This window comes from Ranitomeya variabilis, chromosome 1, assembly GCF_051348905.1.
Source record: "Ranitomeya variabilis isolate aRanVar5 chromosome 1, aRanVar5.hap1, whole genome shotgun sequence".
NCBI classification, from domain to species: domain Eukaryota; kingdom Metazoa; phylum Chordata; class Amphibia; order Anura; family Dendrobatidae; genus Ranitomeya; species Ranitomeya variabilis.
Window position 1 is genome coordinate 1,150,853,049 of NC_135232.1, and position 17,974 is coordinate 1,150,871,022.

General features: G+C 42.0%; 1 protein-coding gene across 2 annotated transcripts in view; it reads right to left on the reverse strand.

Annotated features, from left to right (window-relative positions):
• The window catches only part of SIGLEC1 (sialic acid binding Ig like lectin 1), a 164,220-nt gene that overhangs the window by 14,309 nt on the left and 131,937 nt on the right, over window positions 1–17,974 (reverse strand). For both annotated transcript variants that reach the window (XM_077280359.1, XM_077280360.1), the window contains exons 19-21: window positions 9,148–9,444; window positions 2,752–3,000; window positions 2,155–2,457 (exon numbers count right to left, since the gene is read on the reverse strand). In XM_077280359.1, coding sequence (XP_077136474.1) covers window positions 2,155–2,457; window positions 2,752–3,000; window positions 9,148–9,444 — 849 coding nt within the window. The remainder of the gene's footprint in view (window positions 1–2,154; window positions 2,458–2,751; window positions 3,001–9,147; window positions 9,445–17,974) is intronic.

The window sequence follows — 17,974 nt, forward strand, 5'->3', positions numbered from 1 at the left end:
GTGTCACCAGCAAAGCACCCCCACACCATCACTTCCTCCTCCATGCTTCACGGTGGGAACCAGGCATGTAGAGTCCATCCGTTCATCTTTTCTGCGTCGCACAAAGACACGGTGTTTGGAACCAAAGATCTCAAATTTGGACTCATCAGACCAAAGCACAGATTTCCACTAGTCTATTGTCCATTCCTTGTGTTATTTAGCCCAAACAAGTCTCTTCTGCTTGTTGCCTGTCCTTAGCACTGGTTTCCTAGCAGCTGTTTTACCATGAAGGCCTGCTGCACAAAGTCTCCTCTTAACAGTTGTTGTAGAGATGTGTCTGCTGCTAGAACTCTGTTTGGCATTGACCTGGTCTCTAATCTGAGCTGCTGTTAACCTGCGATTTCTGAGTCTGGTGACTCAGATAAGCTTATCCTCAGAAGCAGAGGTGACTCTTGGTCTTCCTTTCCTGGGGCGGTCCTCATGTGAGCCAGTTTCTTTGTACCGCTTGATGGTTTTTGCCACTGCACTTGGGGACACTTTCAAGGTTTGCCCAATTCTTCGGGCTGACTGACCTTAATCTCTTAAAGCAATGATGGCCACTCGTTTTTCTTTACTTAGCTGATTTTTCTTGCCATAATACAAATTCTAACAGTCTATTCAGAAGGATTATCTGCTGTGTATCCCCCAGACTTCTGCACAACACAACTGATGGTCCCAACCACATTTATAAGGCAAGAAATCCCACTTATTAAACCTGACATGGCACAGCTGTGAAGTGAAAACCATTCCCGGTGACTATCTCTTGAAGCTCATCAAGAGAATGCCAAGAGTGTGCAAAGCAGTCATCAAAGCAAAAGGTGGCTACTTTGAAGAACCTAGAATATAAGACAGAATTTCAGTTGTTTCACACGTTTTTGTTAAGTATATAATTCCACATGTGTTAATTCATAGTTTTGATGCCTTCAGTGTGAATGTTCAATTTTCATAGTCATGAAAATACAGAAAAATCTTTAAATGAGAAGGTGTGTCCAAACTTTTGGTCTTGAGTATTCAAGAACTCACTGTGTGAGGGTCTGCAGTGTCCACTGTTAAGTCAGGGAGCGCTTACTGTCTTAGCAGTGAACACTGCAGACCCTCTCACAGCGTGTTTCCACATAGATCTCCTCTATCCAGATGACTGATGAAGGTCAGGTATTGACCGAAACGTTGAATTTTTTCTGGAATTTCTTCACTCAATATATAAGTTCTTGAATACACCAATATGGGTGGCAAGTATTTCTACATCGCAGCTGACGGATTTGGTTGTGTTACTTGTGCACCACCAGAATTCCAGAAGTGCCGTGTTTTCCTAATTATTGCTATGCGTCTGAGGTCTGTCCTAGTGTATCACCTGGTGTTCATCGGGAGCCAAGCCTAATCCCACCACTAGGGCCTCCAGTGAAGAGTCAGGTGCTCACCTAGTCACGCCCCTCCGGGCTCTCCTCGGACCATGGCACAGTGGTTCCACCACTCACATTACAGAGTAGAAGTGGAAAATATGCAATTACTGGTCACAAGAATAGAAGACAAGTTTGCCGAAAATTAAAAAATCAGCAACCTGATACCAATTCTAAACTGTGGAAGTGGAAAATTCCTGGTCTGCAGCAACTTTTCATGTTCATGGTGGGTAGTATCTTCTGGAGGCCTTTTTTGAAAAAGGGCAATATCACTAAAGGCAAGATATGGCTTATGTAAGATTTTTATTTTTTAAGATTTAGACCCCAAGTAATCTGATGACCTATCTTAAAAAACAAATGGAGGGGTCATTCTCAAAATTATAAATTACAAAATATCCAGAGGGTGGGCAATTTCTTCATGATAAGTCATGGTCTGACTGCTGGGATCCTAAGAACGGGTCTTTGAAATGCGATGCTAGAATGGCGTGGTGGATGGATGGACAAGTACTGAGCGTGACTTTTTCCAGCAGTCACATTGACAGTGGAGCGTTTCAATGTCCCATTCTCAGAATCGGTGAGGGTCACATTTCTCAGACCTCCATCAAACACAAAGTAATTAACTTTCCTGTGTATAGGTGATGACTTTTAATGTTGGGTATAACCCTTTAAAAGAAAAATCCTGGAAATATTTTTAGAAAAAAGTTAACATGATCTAAAAAACTAAAGTAAAACAACCGACCTGTATTATCGATGTCTATGGATGAACTTGTTGTTCCCAATATATTGTTGGCTGTGCAGATATAAGTCCCGTAATCCTCTGCTGTAACGTCTCGTATCTCCAGCCGCAGATAATTATACAATGTAGAAGTCCAGTACTTCTGGCCTCGGTCAGCCTGTTTTAATGCAGAACTTCCCAGGAGTAGATGGTTCTTGTACACCTCAATGGTGGACGGCGGGTGGCTGTCGACACGGCACAATATGATCATTCGACTTCTTTCATGTATTTCTAAGAAGGACGAGGTCACGAGATTCTTGGGGCCATCTGAAAGTAATAAAATATGTAACATGTGTCTAGTAGAAATTGCCAAACCCGGAATGATGCAATACCGAAAATAGAAGTTGAGATAATTGACTGGTGAAATCTACACCACAACCTCAATGACTAGACAATGCTGGTTGGTCAATTTTGGAATTTGACTCTTTCCTTGGACAATTCTTTGATTCTTTTTTGACTCTTATGAAATTTAGTAGGGAATCTAATTGAATTCTGGGCTGTTGGCTACCCATGGTGTCTACGGTACGTTCTGATATGAAAAAATAAATAGTTAAGTCTTACATAGTACACTTATCCCAACAAATGGAGAGACCCTGTTTCCCATCCAGTGATTCGCTAGGCAATGGTAGGAACCTGTTTCTGAGCTGGACACATTGACCAGTATATAAGTCTTGTCTGGACCTTCATGAAACCACTTATTGTTCTTGTACCAGGTAAAGGTTATGTTCTTCATCCAGGGAACCTCACATGTAAGAGTCACAGAGTGGCCTTCATATATCTCCTCAGATGGCACCACCAGCAGACGCGCACCTATACAGACAGAAATAATCCATACAGCATAAAACCAGAAAACCTATAAGCAAGTCACAGAAATTAACAAAGGTAAAACATAAATTCCTTACTAATTCCATTTAGAAATACAAATGTTCTTGTCCGTAGCATGAAGTACACAAGATGCAGTATTATAATAGTTATATTATTCTACATAGGGGCAGTATTATAGTAGATATATTATTGTACATAGGAGCAATATTATAGTAATTATATTCTTGTACATAGGAGCAGTATTATAGTAGTTATATTCGTGTACATAGGGGCAGTATTATAGTAGTTATATTCATGTACATGGGGGCAGTATTATAGTAGTTATATTCTTGTACATAGGAGCAGTATTATAGTAGTTATATTCTTGTACATAGGAGCAGTATTATAGTAGTTATATTCTTGTACATAGGGGCAGTATTATAGTAGTTATATTCTTGTACATAGAGGGCAGTATTATAGTAGTTATATTCTTGTACATAGGGGGCAGTATTATAGTAGTTATATTATTTTACATAGGGGCAGTATTATAGTAGTTATATTCTTGTACATAGGAGCAGTATTATAGTAGTTATAGTCTTGTACATAGGAGCAGTATTATAGTAGTTATAGTCTTGTACATAGGAGCAGTATTATAGTAGTTATATTCTTGTACATAGGGGCAGTATTATAGTAGTTATATTCTTGTACATAGGGGCAGTATTATAGTAGTTATATTATTTTACATAGGGGCAGTATTATAGTAGTTATATTATTGTACATAGAGGCAGCATTATAGTAGTTATATTCATGTACATGGGGGCAGTATTATAGTAGGTATATTCTTGTACATAGAGGCAGCATTATAGTAGTTATATTCATGTACATGGGGGCAGTATTATAGTAGGTATATTCTTGTACATAGGGGCAGTATTATAGTAGTTATATTATTGTACATAGAGGCAGCATTATAGTAGTTATGTTCATGTACATAGGAGCAGTATTATAGTAGTTATATTCTTGTACATAGGGGCAGTATTATAGTAGTTATATTCTTGTACATGGGGGCAGTATTATAGTAGTTATATTCTTGTACATAGGGGCAGTATTATAGTAGTTATATTCTTGTACATACGAGCAGTATTATAGTAGTTATATTCCTGTACATAGGAGCAGTATTATAGTAGTTATATTCTTGTACATAGGGGCAGTATCATAGTAGTTATATTCTTGTACATAGGGGCAGTATTATAGTAGTTATATTCTTGTACATAGGGGCAGTATTATAGTAGTTATATTCTTGTACATAGGGTCAGTATTATAGTAGTTATATTCTTGTACATAGGGGCAGTATTTTTGTAGTTATATTCTTGTACATAGGAAGCAGTATTACAGTAGTTATATTCTTGCACATAGAGGCAATATTATAGTAGTTATATTCTTGTACATAGGAGCAGTATTATAGTAGTTATATTCTTGTACATAGGGGCAGTATTATAGAAGTTCTATTCTTGTACATAGGAGCATTATTATATTAGTTATATTCTTGTACATAGGAGCAGTGTTATCGTAGTAATATTCTTGTACATAGGGGCAGTATTATAGTAGTTATATTCTTGTACATAGGGGCAGTATTATAGTAGTTATATCTTTGTACATAGTGTGATGCAGTGGTAGCACCGTACGCAGTGAAACGGCAGTGACTGAAGCAAGCTCAAACAAAACGTTCCTTTAATATGTTTCTTCACACATTCCATTAGAAATACACAATACACGGCTTTAGTTTGCAGTCCCTAAACAGGCCAGACTTCCCTTTGTCCAGTTTCCCTGGGCGACCGCACACCGGTACCTAGTCTCTTTACTTCTGCCGTGCACCGCACACTATCCACCGGATTGCAGCCTGGTAAACATAAGACAGCCGAGACGCAGGGTATTAGTCTCTTTGGTTTCTCTTGCCCCTGTGTTGCTTCACACAGGAAGTGCTCTGCAGACAACTGCTCTGTCTGCTTCCAAGAACAACACTGACACACCTCCCCCTCCACTACAGGGCTTTTAATCAGTCACTGCTTCACCATTCTAATTACAGCTACACCTGTGTCTGCAGTACGCCCTCATGGCCTCACTACACCTCAGTGCACATTCTGGAGAGCACAAACAGCGCCCCCTAGCTGTAATAGGGGTCACTGCCTCACATATCATCCCCCCTGTTCATACCTGTGGGGTTGAATATTTGTTACCCCTTATGTGTGCGAGACAGGGCATTGGTATGCCCCTGTGACATCCCCGCTCAACACTACATTAAGAAACCAAAGTAGAGACCGGAACCATCGATCGGCGCATGCATCCCTCCCCTTTGCGTTTCTCCTCCATATTTCATTACGGGACCACCCACCCCATTCTCCATTTCAGAAGCAAAGCCCCCTTTTCTGATTAACTGTAGATTTGGGCTAGTTTTGGGTGGTCTCGACCTTGTTTATTTTGGGTTCACCAACCCCGCGGGTCATCCTGTCACCCAAGTATCTGCTTTTGGGCCCCTGGTATAGTTTCCTCTGTACCCGTACCCGTGCCTCAGTGACTATATCACACTGAAACGCCATGGACCACGCCGGCAACTCTGAGCATATGTCTGTATTACGTCGCACCCGAACCTAAGCCTCCTGACACTGCTGTCTAGCGAGTGCTCTATCTAATTTACCCTGACACCCGGCCCCATCCTTGATCGGTGCCAGAGGGTTCCTCGTGCGCATGTCCCCAGCCGCCTCCACGACCATACACTCCCGGCTCTTCTTATACCTGCGTTTTTTATACCTGCGTCTACGTGTGGGACCGTGGATCTGAGCTGTCCCGACCTTAGCAGGGAACACCTCCAGCTCAGAGTTCAATGGAGTCCCCACGACCTCTACTGCCACAACCTCAAGAGGAAGCCTATCGGGGTTACACTCTAACCCTAAATTGGCGACCCCTGTGGCAGACCTCTTAGGATCTAAGGGTTCTACGCCCGAAACAACATCTTCAATTTCTCCTGCCATTACCTCTAGTGGGAGCCTATCGGGATTACACTCTGTCCCTAGGTTGGCAACCCCTATGGCAGGTATCTCAATATCTTTGGGTTCTGCACCCAATACAACATTTTCCGTGAGAGGGTTGACCCTGGTCTCCCACAGGGACCAAAACAGGGGCAAATCTCTCCCCAACACAGCCCCATATGGAAGGGTCTTTGCCACTCCCACCTCATGCTTAATGTCCCCACATAGTGTAGAAAAAGTAACCTCCGCGGTCGGGTACTCCCGGATTTCCCTGTGGATACCAATCACCACCACTTTTGGTCCTTTGGGGGTTGTCCCCGGCAACAAGGGACAGATGGACCAGAGTCAATTTACTACCCGTGTCCAGGAGGGCCTCTGTTCGGCACCCATTCACAAGTACCTGGAACAATTCTGGCTCGCTACCGGCTGTGCCCATAGTGGTGATACAGACTGGCTGGGCACACATAGACTCCTGACCAGTGTTCCTGCAGTCCATGGGCTTAGATGTCACCGAACAGTTACTAGTCCCATACCCAGGCTCTGGTGCAACATCCTTAGTGGGTTTATACTGCTCAATCAATTCTATCAGCAGTTCCAGGGTGCCTAGGTCTCTCAGCCTGACCCAACGCTGTATGGCGGCCGGCAGAGCTCTCACCGTCCGGTCAGCCACAGTTCTCTCCATCATCTCATAAGGGGAACAGAACTCAGGCTGGAGCCACTCCTCCACCAATTGCAATAAGTCATTTGCTTGAGACCTGGCAGGCCGAGTCTCTACTTAGGACTACTGGTACACCCAATGATCGCCCCTTACCTTTGGGGTCTCTTCAGGACTCTGCTGTTCGCCCCTCACTTTACGGGTATCCTTTTTTAAATGCTGAAGGTACTGCTAGCTGCCACTGTAGTGCCTTTTGCTGCTGCTGCCACTGCAGCTCCTGCTGCTGCAGAACCTCTTGCTGCAACTGCTGAAACTGCAGTGTCTCTTGCTGAAGCCTTTGCTAGTTGAGCAGAACCTGCTTCAAAAGCTCCTCCATTTCTCCAGCAGACTTGCACACGATCTGCAGCACTCTCTGGGGCATGCCTTAGTTCACATGCCCGCATTCTCCACCATATGTGATGGAGCGGTAGCATCGTATGCAGTGAAACGGCAGTGCCCAAAGCAAGTATAAACAAAATGTTCCTTTAATGTGTTACTTCACACAGTTCATTAGAAATTCACAATACACAGCTTCTTCACCCAGACCATTGTAAATACACAGTACACGGCTTCTTCACACAGTCCATTAGAAATACACAATACACGGCTTTAGTTTGCAGTCCCTAAACAGGCCAGACTTCCCTTTGTCCAGTTTTCCTTGGCGACCACATACAGGTGCCTAGTCTCTTTACTCATGCCGTGCACCGCACGCTATCGTCCGGATTGCAGCCTGGTAAACATAAGACAGCCTGAGATGCAGGGTGTCAGTCTCTTTGGTTCCTCTTGCCCCTGTGTTGCTTCACACAGTGAGTGCTCTGCAGACAAATGCTCTGTCTGCTTCCAAGAACAACTCTGACACCCCCTCCCCCTCTCCTACAGGGCTTTTAATCAGTCACTGCTTCACCATTCTAATTACAGCTACACCTGTGTCTGCAGTACGCCCTCATGGCCTCACTACGCCTCTGTGCGCATTCTGGAGAGCACAAACAGTGGTCCCTAGCTGTAACAGGGGTCACTGCCTCACAATAAGAGCAGTATTATAGTAGTTATATTCTTGCACATAGGGGCAGTATTATAGTAGTTATATTTTTGTACATAGGAGCTTTATTATAGTAGTTATATTCCTGTAGATAGGGCCCAGTATTATATTAGTTATATTCTTGCACATAGGAGCAGTATTATAGTAGTTATATTGTTGTACGTAAGGGCAGTATTATAGTAGATATATTCTTGTACATAGGAGCAGTATTATAGTAGTTATATTCTTGTACATAGGAGAAGTATTATAGTAGTTATATTGTTGTACGTAAGGGCAGTATTATAGTAGTTATATTCTTGTACATAGGGGGCAGTATTATAGTAGTTATATTCTTGTACATAGGAGCAGTATTATAGTAGTTATATTCTTGTACATAGGAGCAGTATTATAGTAGTTATATTCTTGTGCATAGGAGCAGTATTATAGTAGTTATATTCTTGTACATATGGACAGTATTATAGTAGTTATATTCTTGTACATAGGGACAGTACTATAGTAGTTATATTCTTGTACATAGGGAGCAGTATTATAGTAGTTATATTCTTGTACATAGGGGCAGTATTATAGTAGTTATATTCTTGTACATAGGAGCAGTATTATAGTAGTTATATTCTTGTACATAGGAGCAGTATTATAGTAGTTATATTCTTGTACATAGGGGCAGTATTATAGTAGTTATATTCTTCTACATAGGGGCAGTATTATAGTAGTTATATTCTTGTACGTAGGGAGCAGTATTATAGTAGTTATATTCTTGTACATAGGAGCAGTATTATAGTAGTTATATTCTTGTATATAGGAGGCAGTATTATAGTAGTTATATTCTTGTACATAGGGACAGTATTATAGTAGTTATATTCTTGTACATAGGAGCAGTATTATAGTAGTTATCTTCTTGTACATAGTGGCAGTATTATAGTAGTTATATTCTTGTACATAGGGGCAGTATTATAGTAGTTATATTCTTGTACATAGGGGCAGTATTATAGTAGTTATATTCTTGTACATAGGGGCAGTATTATAGTAGTTATATTCTTGTACATAGGAGCAGTATTATAGTAGTTATACTCTTGAACATAGGGGTCTGTATTACAGTACTTACATTTCTTACATAGAGGGCACTATATTTGTTTTGCTGTTTTATATCAGGAATAGTATGATGATAATTACAATATATTCTCGATCAGCGAGGGCAGTTAATATTATTATCATTATACATATGTGGCTGTGTAATAAACTGTATATTCTTGTACACATAGTGCTGCACTATATTAGTTATTTTGCTCTCCACAAATGAGAACAAAATTATAGAAATGTATTGAAGGATGCACAGAAAAGTTTTTATGTAATGCCCATTTCATTAATAGAGATAGAGAACATTATCGATCTTTACTCACTTTCTGCTGTGAATTGAATAGTTTTTTCCAAATTTCCTAAATAATTTTGAGCTTGACACGTGTATTGTCCTTGGTCTTCAGCTGTGATGTCCTCTATTTCTAGCCTCAATGTGTTATGAGTTGAGGACAGTTTCATGCGTCGGTTAATGTCCTGTAGACTGGAGGAGTTCAATGGTTTCATTCCTTTGAGCAGATGCATTTGTGATGAAGGGTTGCTGTCCACAGTGCACAGAATTACTCCTTGTTGTCTGCCCTGAAGTTCCAAATATGAAGTCAGGGATAAGTTCCTTGGGGGATCTATTGAAAGAAAGAAAATTGAAAGAAAATTTTTAAACAGACTATTTCGATGTGATAGACATCTCTGGGCAGAAGGATCTACAATAGTTTGTGACTTCTGGTCCTGGTATTGTTGCTCCTCTATTGACTTTTTGGAAAGTAAGGCTAAACGTACACTTTCAGTTTGACCAAGCTCATTATTTTTTTATGTTTTCCATGTTAGAGTGGTAAGAAAAATGTCACAAAGTTGTTGCAATTTGGTGCCAATGTGGAGAAACTCCCAATCATTGAAGTCTTTGAATACACACGTGGTCAAAATTGTTGGTCCCCCTCGTTTAATGACAGAAAAACCCACAATGGTCACAGAAATAACTGGAATCTGACAAAAGTAATAATAAATCAAAGTTCTATGAAAATGAACAAATTAAATTCAGACATTGCTTTTCAACCATGCTTCCACAGAATTTTATAAGAAATAAAACTCATGAAATCGGCCTGGACAGAAATGATGGTTCCTTAACTTAATATTTTGTTGCACAACCTTTTGAGGCAATCACTGCAATCAAACGATTCCTCTAACTGTCAATGAGACTTCTGCTCCTCTCCACAGGTATTTTGGCCGCTCCTCAAGAGCAAACTGCTCCAGTTGTCTCGTGTGTGAAGGTTGCCTCTTCCAGACGACATGTTTCAGCTCTTTCCAAAGATGCTCAATAGGATTTAGGTCAGGGCTCATAGAAGGCCACTTCACAATAGTCCAATGTTTTCTTTTTACCATTTTTGGGTGCTTTTAGCTGTGTGTTTTGGGTCATTATCCTGTTGCAAGACCCATGACCTGTGACTGAGACCAAGCTTTCTGACACTGGGCAGCACATTTCTCTCTAATATCCCATGATAGTCTTGAGATTTCATTGCACCCTGCACAGATTCTAGCAAAGCTGCCCCAGAACATAAAGCCTCCTCCATGTTTCACAGTAGGGACAGTGTTGTTTTCTTGATATGTTTCATTTTTCTGTCTGTGAAAATAGAGCTGATGTGCCTTGCCAAAAAGTTCCATTTTTGTCTCATCTGTCCATAGGACATTCTCCCAGAAGCTTTGTGGTTTGTCAACATGTAGTTTGGCACATTCCAGTCTTGCTTTTTTTACAATTTTTTCATAAATGTTGTCATCCTTGGTCGTCTCCCATGAAGTCCACTTTGGCTCATACAACGACAGATGGTGCAATCTGATACTGATGTTCCTGGAGCTTGAAGTTCACCTTTCATCTGTTTAGAAGTTTTTCTGGTCTCTTTTGTTACCATTCGTATTATCCGTCTCTTTGATTTGTCACCAATGTTCCTCCTGCGGCCACGTCCAGGGAGGTCGGCTTCAGTCCATGGATCTTACATCTCTGAATAATATGTGCAAGTGTAGTCACAGGAACATCAAGCTGCTTGGAGATGGACTTATAACCTTTACCTGTAACATGCTTGTCTATAATTTTCTTTCTAATCTCCTGAGACAACTCTTTCCTTCGCTTCCTCTGGTCCATGCTGAGTGTGATACCCACCATGTAACCACACAGCACAGTGATATCTGTAGCCCTATATACCGGCCACTCACTGACTCCAGGACTGTAGACACCTGTGATGCTCGTTAGTGGACACACCGTGATTTAACAGGTCCCTTTTGTCACATTATTTTCAGGGGTCCCATCATGTCTGTCCAGGCCGATTTCATGAGTTTTATTTATTTTTTTTTTAATTCTGTGGAAGCATGGTGGAAAAGCAATGTCCGACTTTCATTTGTTCATTTTCATAGATCTTTTATTTATTACTAGCTGTACTACCCGGCTTCGCCCGGGTTAATGACTGCTGTTAGCAAAATAGAATGTGTTAACAAAAATTTATTCTGCACACAAAAACCACAAAACAAATAGATAGAAATGTAATTATTAAAAGGCAAAAACTAAGCAAATAGAAGCATTTCACAACATATATTAGCTTTGTTATACTGAGAATGTCTTTGTTGCCTATATTAACCAATCAGAGCTCAGGTTAATTAACTGTAGCAAAATAGAAGCTGAGCTGTGATTGGTTGCTATTGGCAGCCTGATAAATCCCCAGCCAACAGGAAGCCCTCCCCCCTGGCAGTATATATTAGCTCACACATACACATAATAGACAGGTCATGTGACTGACAGCTGCCGTATTTCCTATATGGTACATTTGTTGCTCTTGTAGTTTGCTTATTAATCAGATTTTTATTTTTGAAGGACAATACCAGACTTGTGTGTGTTTTAGGGCGAGTTTTATGTGTCAAGTTGTGTGTGTTGAGTTGCGTGTGGCGACATGCATGTAGCGACTTTTGTGAGATGAGTTTTGTGTGGCGACATGCGTGTAGCAACATTTTGTGTGTTGAGTTGCATGTGACAGGTTAGTGTAGCAAGTTGTGTGCAGCAAGATTTGTGCATGGCGAGTTTTGCGCGTGGCGAGTTTTATGTGTGGTGCATTTTGAGTATGTGCAAGTTTTGTGTGAGGCAACTTTTGCATGTGGTGCAACTTTTGTACATGTGGCAATTTTTCTGTGTGTGCAAGTTTTGCATGAGGTGAGTTTTCCATGAGGTGAGTTTTGCACGTGTGGCGAGTTTTGCGTGAGCCTAGTTTTGCATATGGCGAGTTTTGCATGTAGCGAGTTTTGAGTGGTGACTTTTGTGTTTCGACTTTTATGTGGCGAGGTTGGTGTGTGTGTGTGGTGAAATGTGTGCTGAGGGTGGTATATGTGTTCAAGCACGTGGTAGTGTGTGGCGCATTTTGTGTTTGTGTTCATATCCCCGTGTGTGGTGAGTATCCCATGTCGGGGCCCCACCTTAGCAACTGTACGGTATATACTCTTTGTCGCCATCGCTCTCATTCTTTAAGTCCTCATTGTTCACATCTGGCAGCTGTCAATTTTCCTCCAACACTTTTCCCTTCACTTTTTCCCCATTATGTAGATAGGAGCAAAATTGTTTGGTGAATTGGAACACGCGGGGTTAAAATTTCACCTCACAACATAGCCTATGACGCTCTCGGGGTCCAGACGTGTGACTGTGCAAAATTTTGTGGCTGTAGCTGCGACGGTACAGATGCCAATCCCGGACATACACACATACATACATACACACATTCAGCTTTATATATTAGATATACCTGTATGTAATCTCCTGTATATAGTATATACCTGTGTGTCATCTCACCTATATATAGTATATATCTGTGTGTCATCTCCTGTATATAGTATATACCTGTATGTCATCTCCTCCTATACATAGCATATACCTGTGTCATCTCCTCCTGTATATACTATATACCTGTAGGTAATCTGCTCCTGTATATAGTATATACCTGTGTGTCATCTCCTCCTGTATATAGTATATACCTGTATGTCATCTCCTCCTGTATGTAGTATGTACCTGTATGTCATCTCCTCCTCTATATAGTATATACCTGTGTGTCATCTCTCCTGTATATAGTATATATCTGTGTGTCATCTCCTCCTGTATATAGTATATACCTGTGTGTCATCTCCCCTGTAAATAGTATATACCTGTGTGTCATCTCCTGTATATAGTATATAGCTGTATGCCATCTCCTCCTGTATTAGCCCTCGTTCACACGTTATTTGGTCAGTATTTTTACCTCAGTATTTGTAAGCTAAAATGGCAGCCTGATAAATCCCCAGCCAACAGTAAGCCCACCCCCTGGCAGTATATATTAGCTCACACATACACATAATAGACTGGTCATGTGACTGACAGCTGCCGGATTCCTATATGGTACATTTGTTGCTCTTGTAGTTTGTCTGCTTATTAATCAGATTTTTATTTTTGAAGGATACCAGACTTGTGTGTGTTTTAGGGCGAGTTTCGTGTGTCAAGTTGTGTGTGTTGAGTTGCGTGTGGCGACATGCATGTAGGGACTTTTGTGAGATGAGTTTTGTGTGGCGACATGCGTGTAGCAACTTTTTGTGTGTCGAGTTGCATGTGACAGGTTAGTGTAGCAAGTTGTGTGCAGCAAGTTTTGCGCATGGCGAGTTTTGCGCGTGGCGAGTTTTATGTGTGGTGCCTTTTGAGTATGTGCAAGTTTTGTGTGAGGCAACTTTTGCATGTGTTGCAACTTTTGTGCATGTGGCAATTTTTCTGCGTGTGGCAATTTTTCTGCGTGTGCAAGTTTTGCGTGTGGCGAGTTTTGCACGTGTGGCGAGTTTTGCATGTGGAGAGTTTTGCGCGTGGCGAGTTTTGAGCGGCGACTTTTGTGTTTCTACTTTTATGTGGCGAGGTTGGTGTATGTGTGGTGAAATGTGCACTGAGGGTGGTATATGTGTTCGAGCACGTGGTAGTGTGTGGCGCATTTTGTGTGTGTGTTCATATCCCCGTGGTGGTGTGATTATCCCATGTTGGGGCCCCACCTTAGCAACTGTACAGTATATACTCTTTGGTGCCATCGCTGTCATTCTTTAAGTCCCCCTTGTTCACATCTGGCAGCTGTTAATTTGCCTCCAACACTTTTCCTTTCATTTTTTCCCCATTATGTAGATAGGGGCAAAATTGTTTGGTGACTTGGAAAGCGCGGGGTTAAAATTTCACCTCACAATATAGCTTTGACGCTCTCAGGGTCCAGACGTGTGACTGTGCAAAATTTTGTGCCTGTAGCTGCGACGCCTCCAACACTTTTCCTTTCACTTTTTCCCCATTATGTAGATAGGGGCAAAATTGTTTGGTGAATTGGAAAGCGCGGGGTTAAAATTTCACCTCACAACATAGCCTATGACGCTCTCGGGGTCCAGACGTGTGACTGTGCAAAATTTTGTGGCTGTAGCTGCTACAGTTCAGATGCCAATCCCGGACATACATACATACATACATACATACACACACACACACATTCAGCTTTATATATTAGATTACTTTTGTCAGATTCAAGTTATTTCTGTGACCATTGTGGGTTTTTCTGTCATTAAATGAGGGAGACCAACAATTTTGACCACGTGTGTATATGTCTCCTATGTGCTGTTTTGGAGAGAACTGTGTGGATGGACGCCCATCTCTATGATTTGTGGTGGCAATGGGTGGTATATGTGATCCAAATCATTTTTTTTTGTATTTGTGGTCTGGTATATTAAGTGGAACCATCTGTTATTTTTTTGCTATTTATTTAGTTATATGGATCACCATTTTTATGTTACTATGTTCTATACTTTAGACTATGGCAGCGCTTTGATTTTTGCCTATGACCAGAATTGTCATAATACTTCAGTGTTTTTTTTATGGAGGGAAAATTCTTGGATGCCTGACTGTTGTGAATTTGCTTTTTGCTCCCTCTAGTGGTTACTAGTTTTTTGACTCTGGTTTTTCTGTCATTCCTTTTATCCGCACCTGGGTCGTTAGTTAGGGGTGTTGCTATATAAGCTCCCTGGACCTTCAGTTCTATGCCTGGCAACGTAGTTATCAGAGCTAGTCTGCTGTGCTCTTGTCTACTGATCCTGGTTCCAGTTATATCAGCTAAGTCTGCCTTTTGCTTTTTGCTATTTGTTTTGGTTTTGTATTTTTGTCCAGCTTGTTCCAAATCTTATCCTGACCTTTGCTGGAAGCTCTAGGGGGCTGGTGTTCTCCCCCCGGACCGTTAGACGGTTCGGGGGTTCTTGAATTTCCAGTGTGGATTTTGATAGGGTTTTTGTTGACCATATAAGTTACCTTTCTTAATTCTGCTATCAGTAAGCGGGCCTCTCTGTGCTAAACCTGATTCATTTCTGTGTTTGTCATTTCCTCTTACCTCACCGTCATTATTTGTGGGGGGCTTCTATCCTGCTTTGGGGTCCCCTTCTCTGGAGGCAAGAAAGGTCTTTGTTTTCCTCTACTAGGGGTAGCTAGATTCTCCGGCTGGCGCGTGTCATCTAGAATCAACGTAGGAATGATCCCCGGCTACTTCTAGTGTTGGCGTTAGGAGTAGATATACGGTCAACCCAGTTACCACTGCCCTATGAGCTGGATTTTTGTATTCTGCAGACTTCCACGTTCCTCTGAGACCCTCGCCATTGGGGTCATAACAGTTTGCCAGGCCAGTATTAAATGTTTAATGCATTGCAGAAGAGGGATTATAAGAAAGAAGATTCTGAGTTTTTTTTTTTTTCTTCTTCCCCTTTACCTCAGAGTGGCTATGCTTGCTGCAGACATGAATGTCCAGACCTTGATTACAAGTGTGGACCAGCTGGCTACTCGTGTGCAGGGCATACAAGACTATGTTATCAGAAATCCTAAGTCAGAACCTAAAATACCGATTCCTGAACTGTTTTCCGGAGACAGGTTTAAGTTTAGGAATTTCGTGAATAATTGTAAATTGTTTTTGTCCCTGAGACCCTGTTCATCTGGAGATTCTGCTCAGCAAGTAAAAATTGTTATTTCGTTCTTACGGGGCGACCCTCAGGATTGGGCTTTTTCGCTGGCGCCAGGAGATCCGGCATTGGCTGATCTTGATGCGTTTTTTCTGGCGCTCGGTTTACTTTATGAGGAACCCAATCTTGAGATTCAGGCAGAAAAGGCCTTGCTGGCTATGTCTCAGGGGCAGGACGAGGCTGAAGTGTATTGCCAAAAATTTCGGAAATGGTCCGTGCTGACACATTGGAACGAGTGTGCACTGGCCGCTAATTTTAGAAATGGCCTTTCTGAAGCCATTAAGAATGTTATGGTGGGTTTTCCCATTCCCACAGGTCTGAATGATACTATGGCACTGGCTATTCAAATTGACCGGCGGTTGCGGGAGCGCAAAACCGCAAATTCCCTCATGGTGTTGTCTGAACAGACACCTGATTTAATGCAATGTGATAGAATCCTGACTAGAAATGAGCGGAAAATTCATAGACGCCGGAATGGCTTGTGCTACTACTGTGGTGATTCTACACATGTTATCTCAGCATGCTCTAAACGTATAGCTAAGGTTGTTAGTCCTGTCACCGTTGGTAATTTGCAACCTAAATTTATTCTGTCTGTAACTTTGATTTGCTCACTGTCATCTTATCCTGTCATGGCGTTTGTAGATTCAGGTGCTGCCCTGAGTCTCATGGATCTGTCATTTGCTAAGCACTGTGGTTTTACTCTTGAACCATTAGAAAATCCTATTCCTCTTAGGGGTATTGATGCTACACCATTGGCAGCAAATAAACCGCAGTATTGGACACAGGTTACCATGTGCATGACTCCTGAACACCGCGAGGTGATACGTTTCCTGGTTTTACATAAGATGCATGATTTGGTTGTTTTAGGGCTGCCATGGTTACAGACCCATAATCCAGTCCTGGACTGGAAGGCTATGTCAGTCTCAAGTTGGGGCTGTCGTGGTATTCATGAGGATTCCCTGCCTGTGTCTATTGCTTCTTCTACGCCTTCGGAAGTTCCGGAGTATTTGTCTGATTATCAGGATGTCTTCAGTGAGTCTGAGTCCAGTGCACTGCCTCCTCATAGGGAATGTGACTGTGCAATAGATTTGATTCCAGGCAGTAAATTTCCTAAGGGAAGACTGTTTAATCTGTCGGTACCTGAACATACCGCTATGCGTTCATATATCAAGGAGTCTCTGGAGAAAGGACATATTCGTCCGTCTTCTTCCCCTCTTGGTGCGGGATTCTTTTTTGTGGCAAAAAAGGACGGATCTTTGAGACCTTGTATTGATTATCGGCTTTTAAATAAGATCACTGTCAAATTTCAGTATCCTTTACCGCTGTTGTCTGACTTGTTTGCCCGGATTAAGGGTGCCAAGTGGTTCACCAAGATAGACCTTCGTGGTGCGTACAACCTTGTGCGCATTAAGCAAGGTGATGAATGGAAAACCGCATTCAATACGCCCGAAGGTCATTTTGAGTACTTGGTGATGCCTTTTGGGCTCTCCAATGCGCCTTCAGTTTTTCAGTCCTTTATGCATGACATTTTCCGGAAGTATCTGGATAAATTTTTGATTGTTTATCTGGATGATATTTTGGTTTTTTCTGATAATTGGGATTCGCATGTGGAGCAGGTCAGGTTGGTCTTTAAAATTTTGCGTGAAAATTCTTTGTTTGTCAAGGGCTCAAAGTGTCTCTTTGGTGTACAGAAGGTTCCCTTTTTGGGGTTCATTTTTTCCCCTTCTGCTGTGGAGATGGACCCAGTCAAGGTCCGAGCTATTCTTGATTGGACTCAGCCCTCGTCAGTTAAGAGTCTTCAGAAGTTCTTGGGCTTCGCTAACTTCTACCGTCGTTTTATTGCTAATTTTTCTAGCATTGTGAAACCTTTGACGGATATGACCAAGAAGGGCTCCGATGTAGCTAACTGGGCTCCTGCTGCCGTGGAGGCTTTCCAGGAGTTGAAACGCCGGTTTACTTCGGCGCCTGTTTTGTGCCAGCCTGACGTCTCACTTCCCTTTCAGGTTGAGGTGGATGCTTCGGAGATTGGGGCAGGGGCCGTTTTGTCGCAGAGAGGCCCTGGTTGCTATGCTATGAAACCTTGTGCCTTTTTCTCTAGGAAGTTTTCGCCTGCCGAGCGAAATTATGATGTGGGCAATCGGG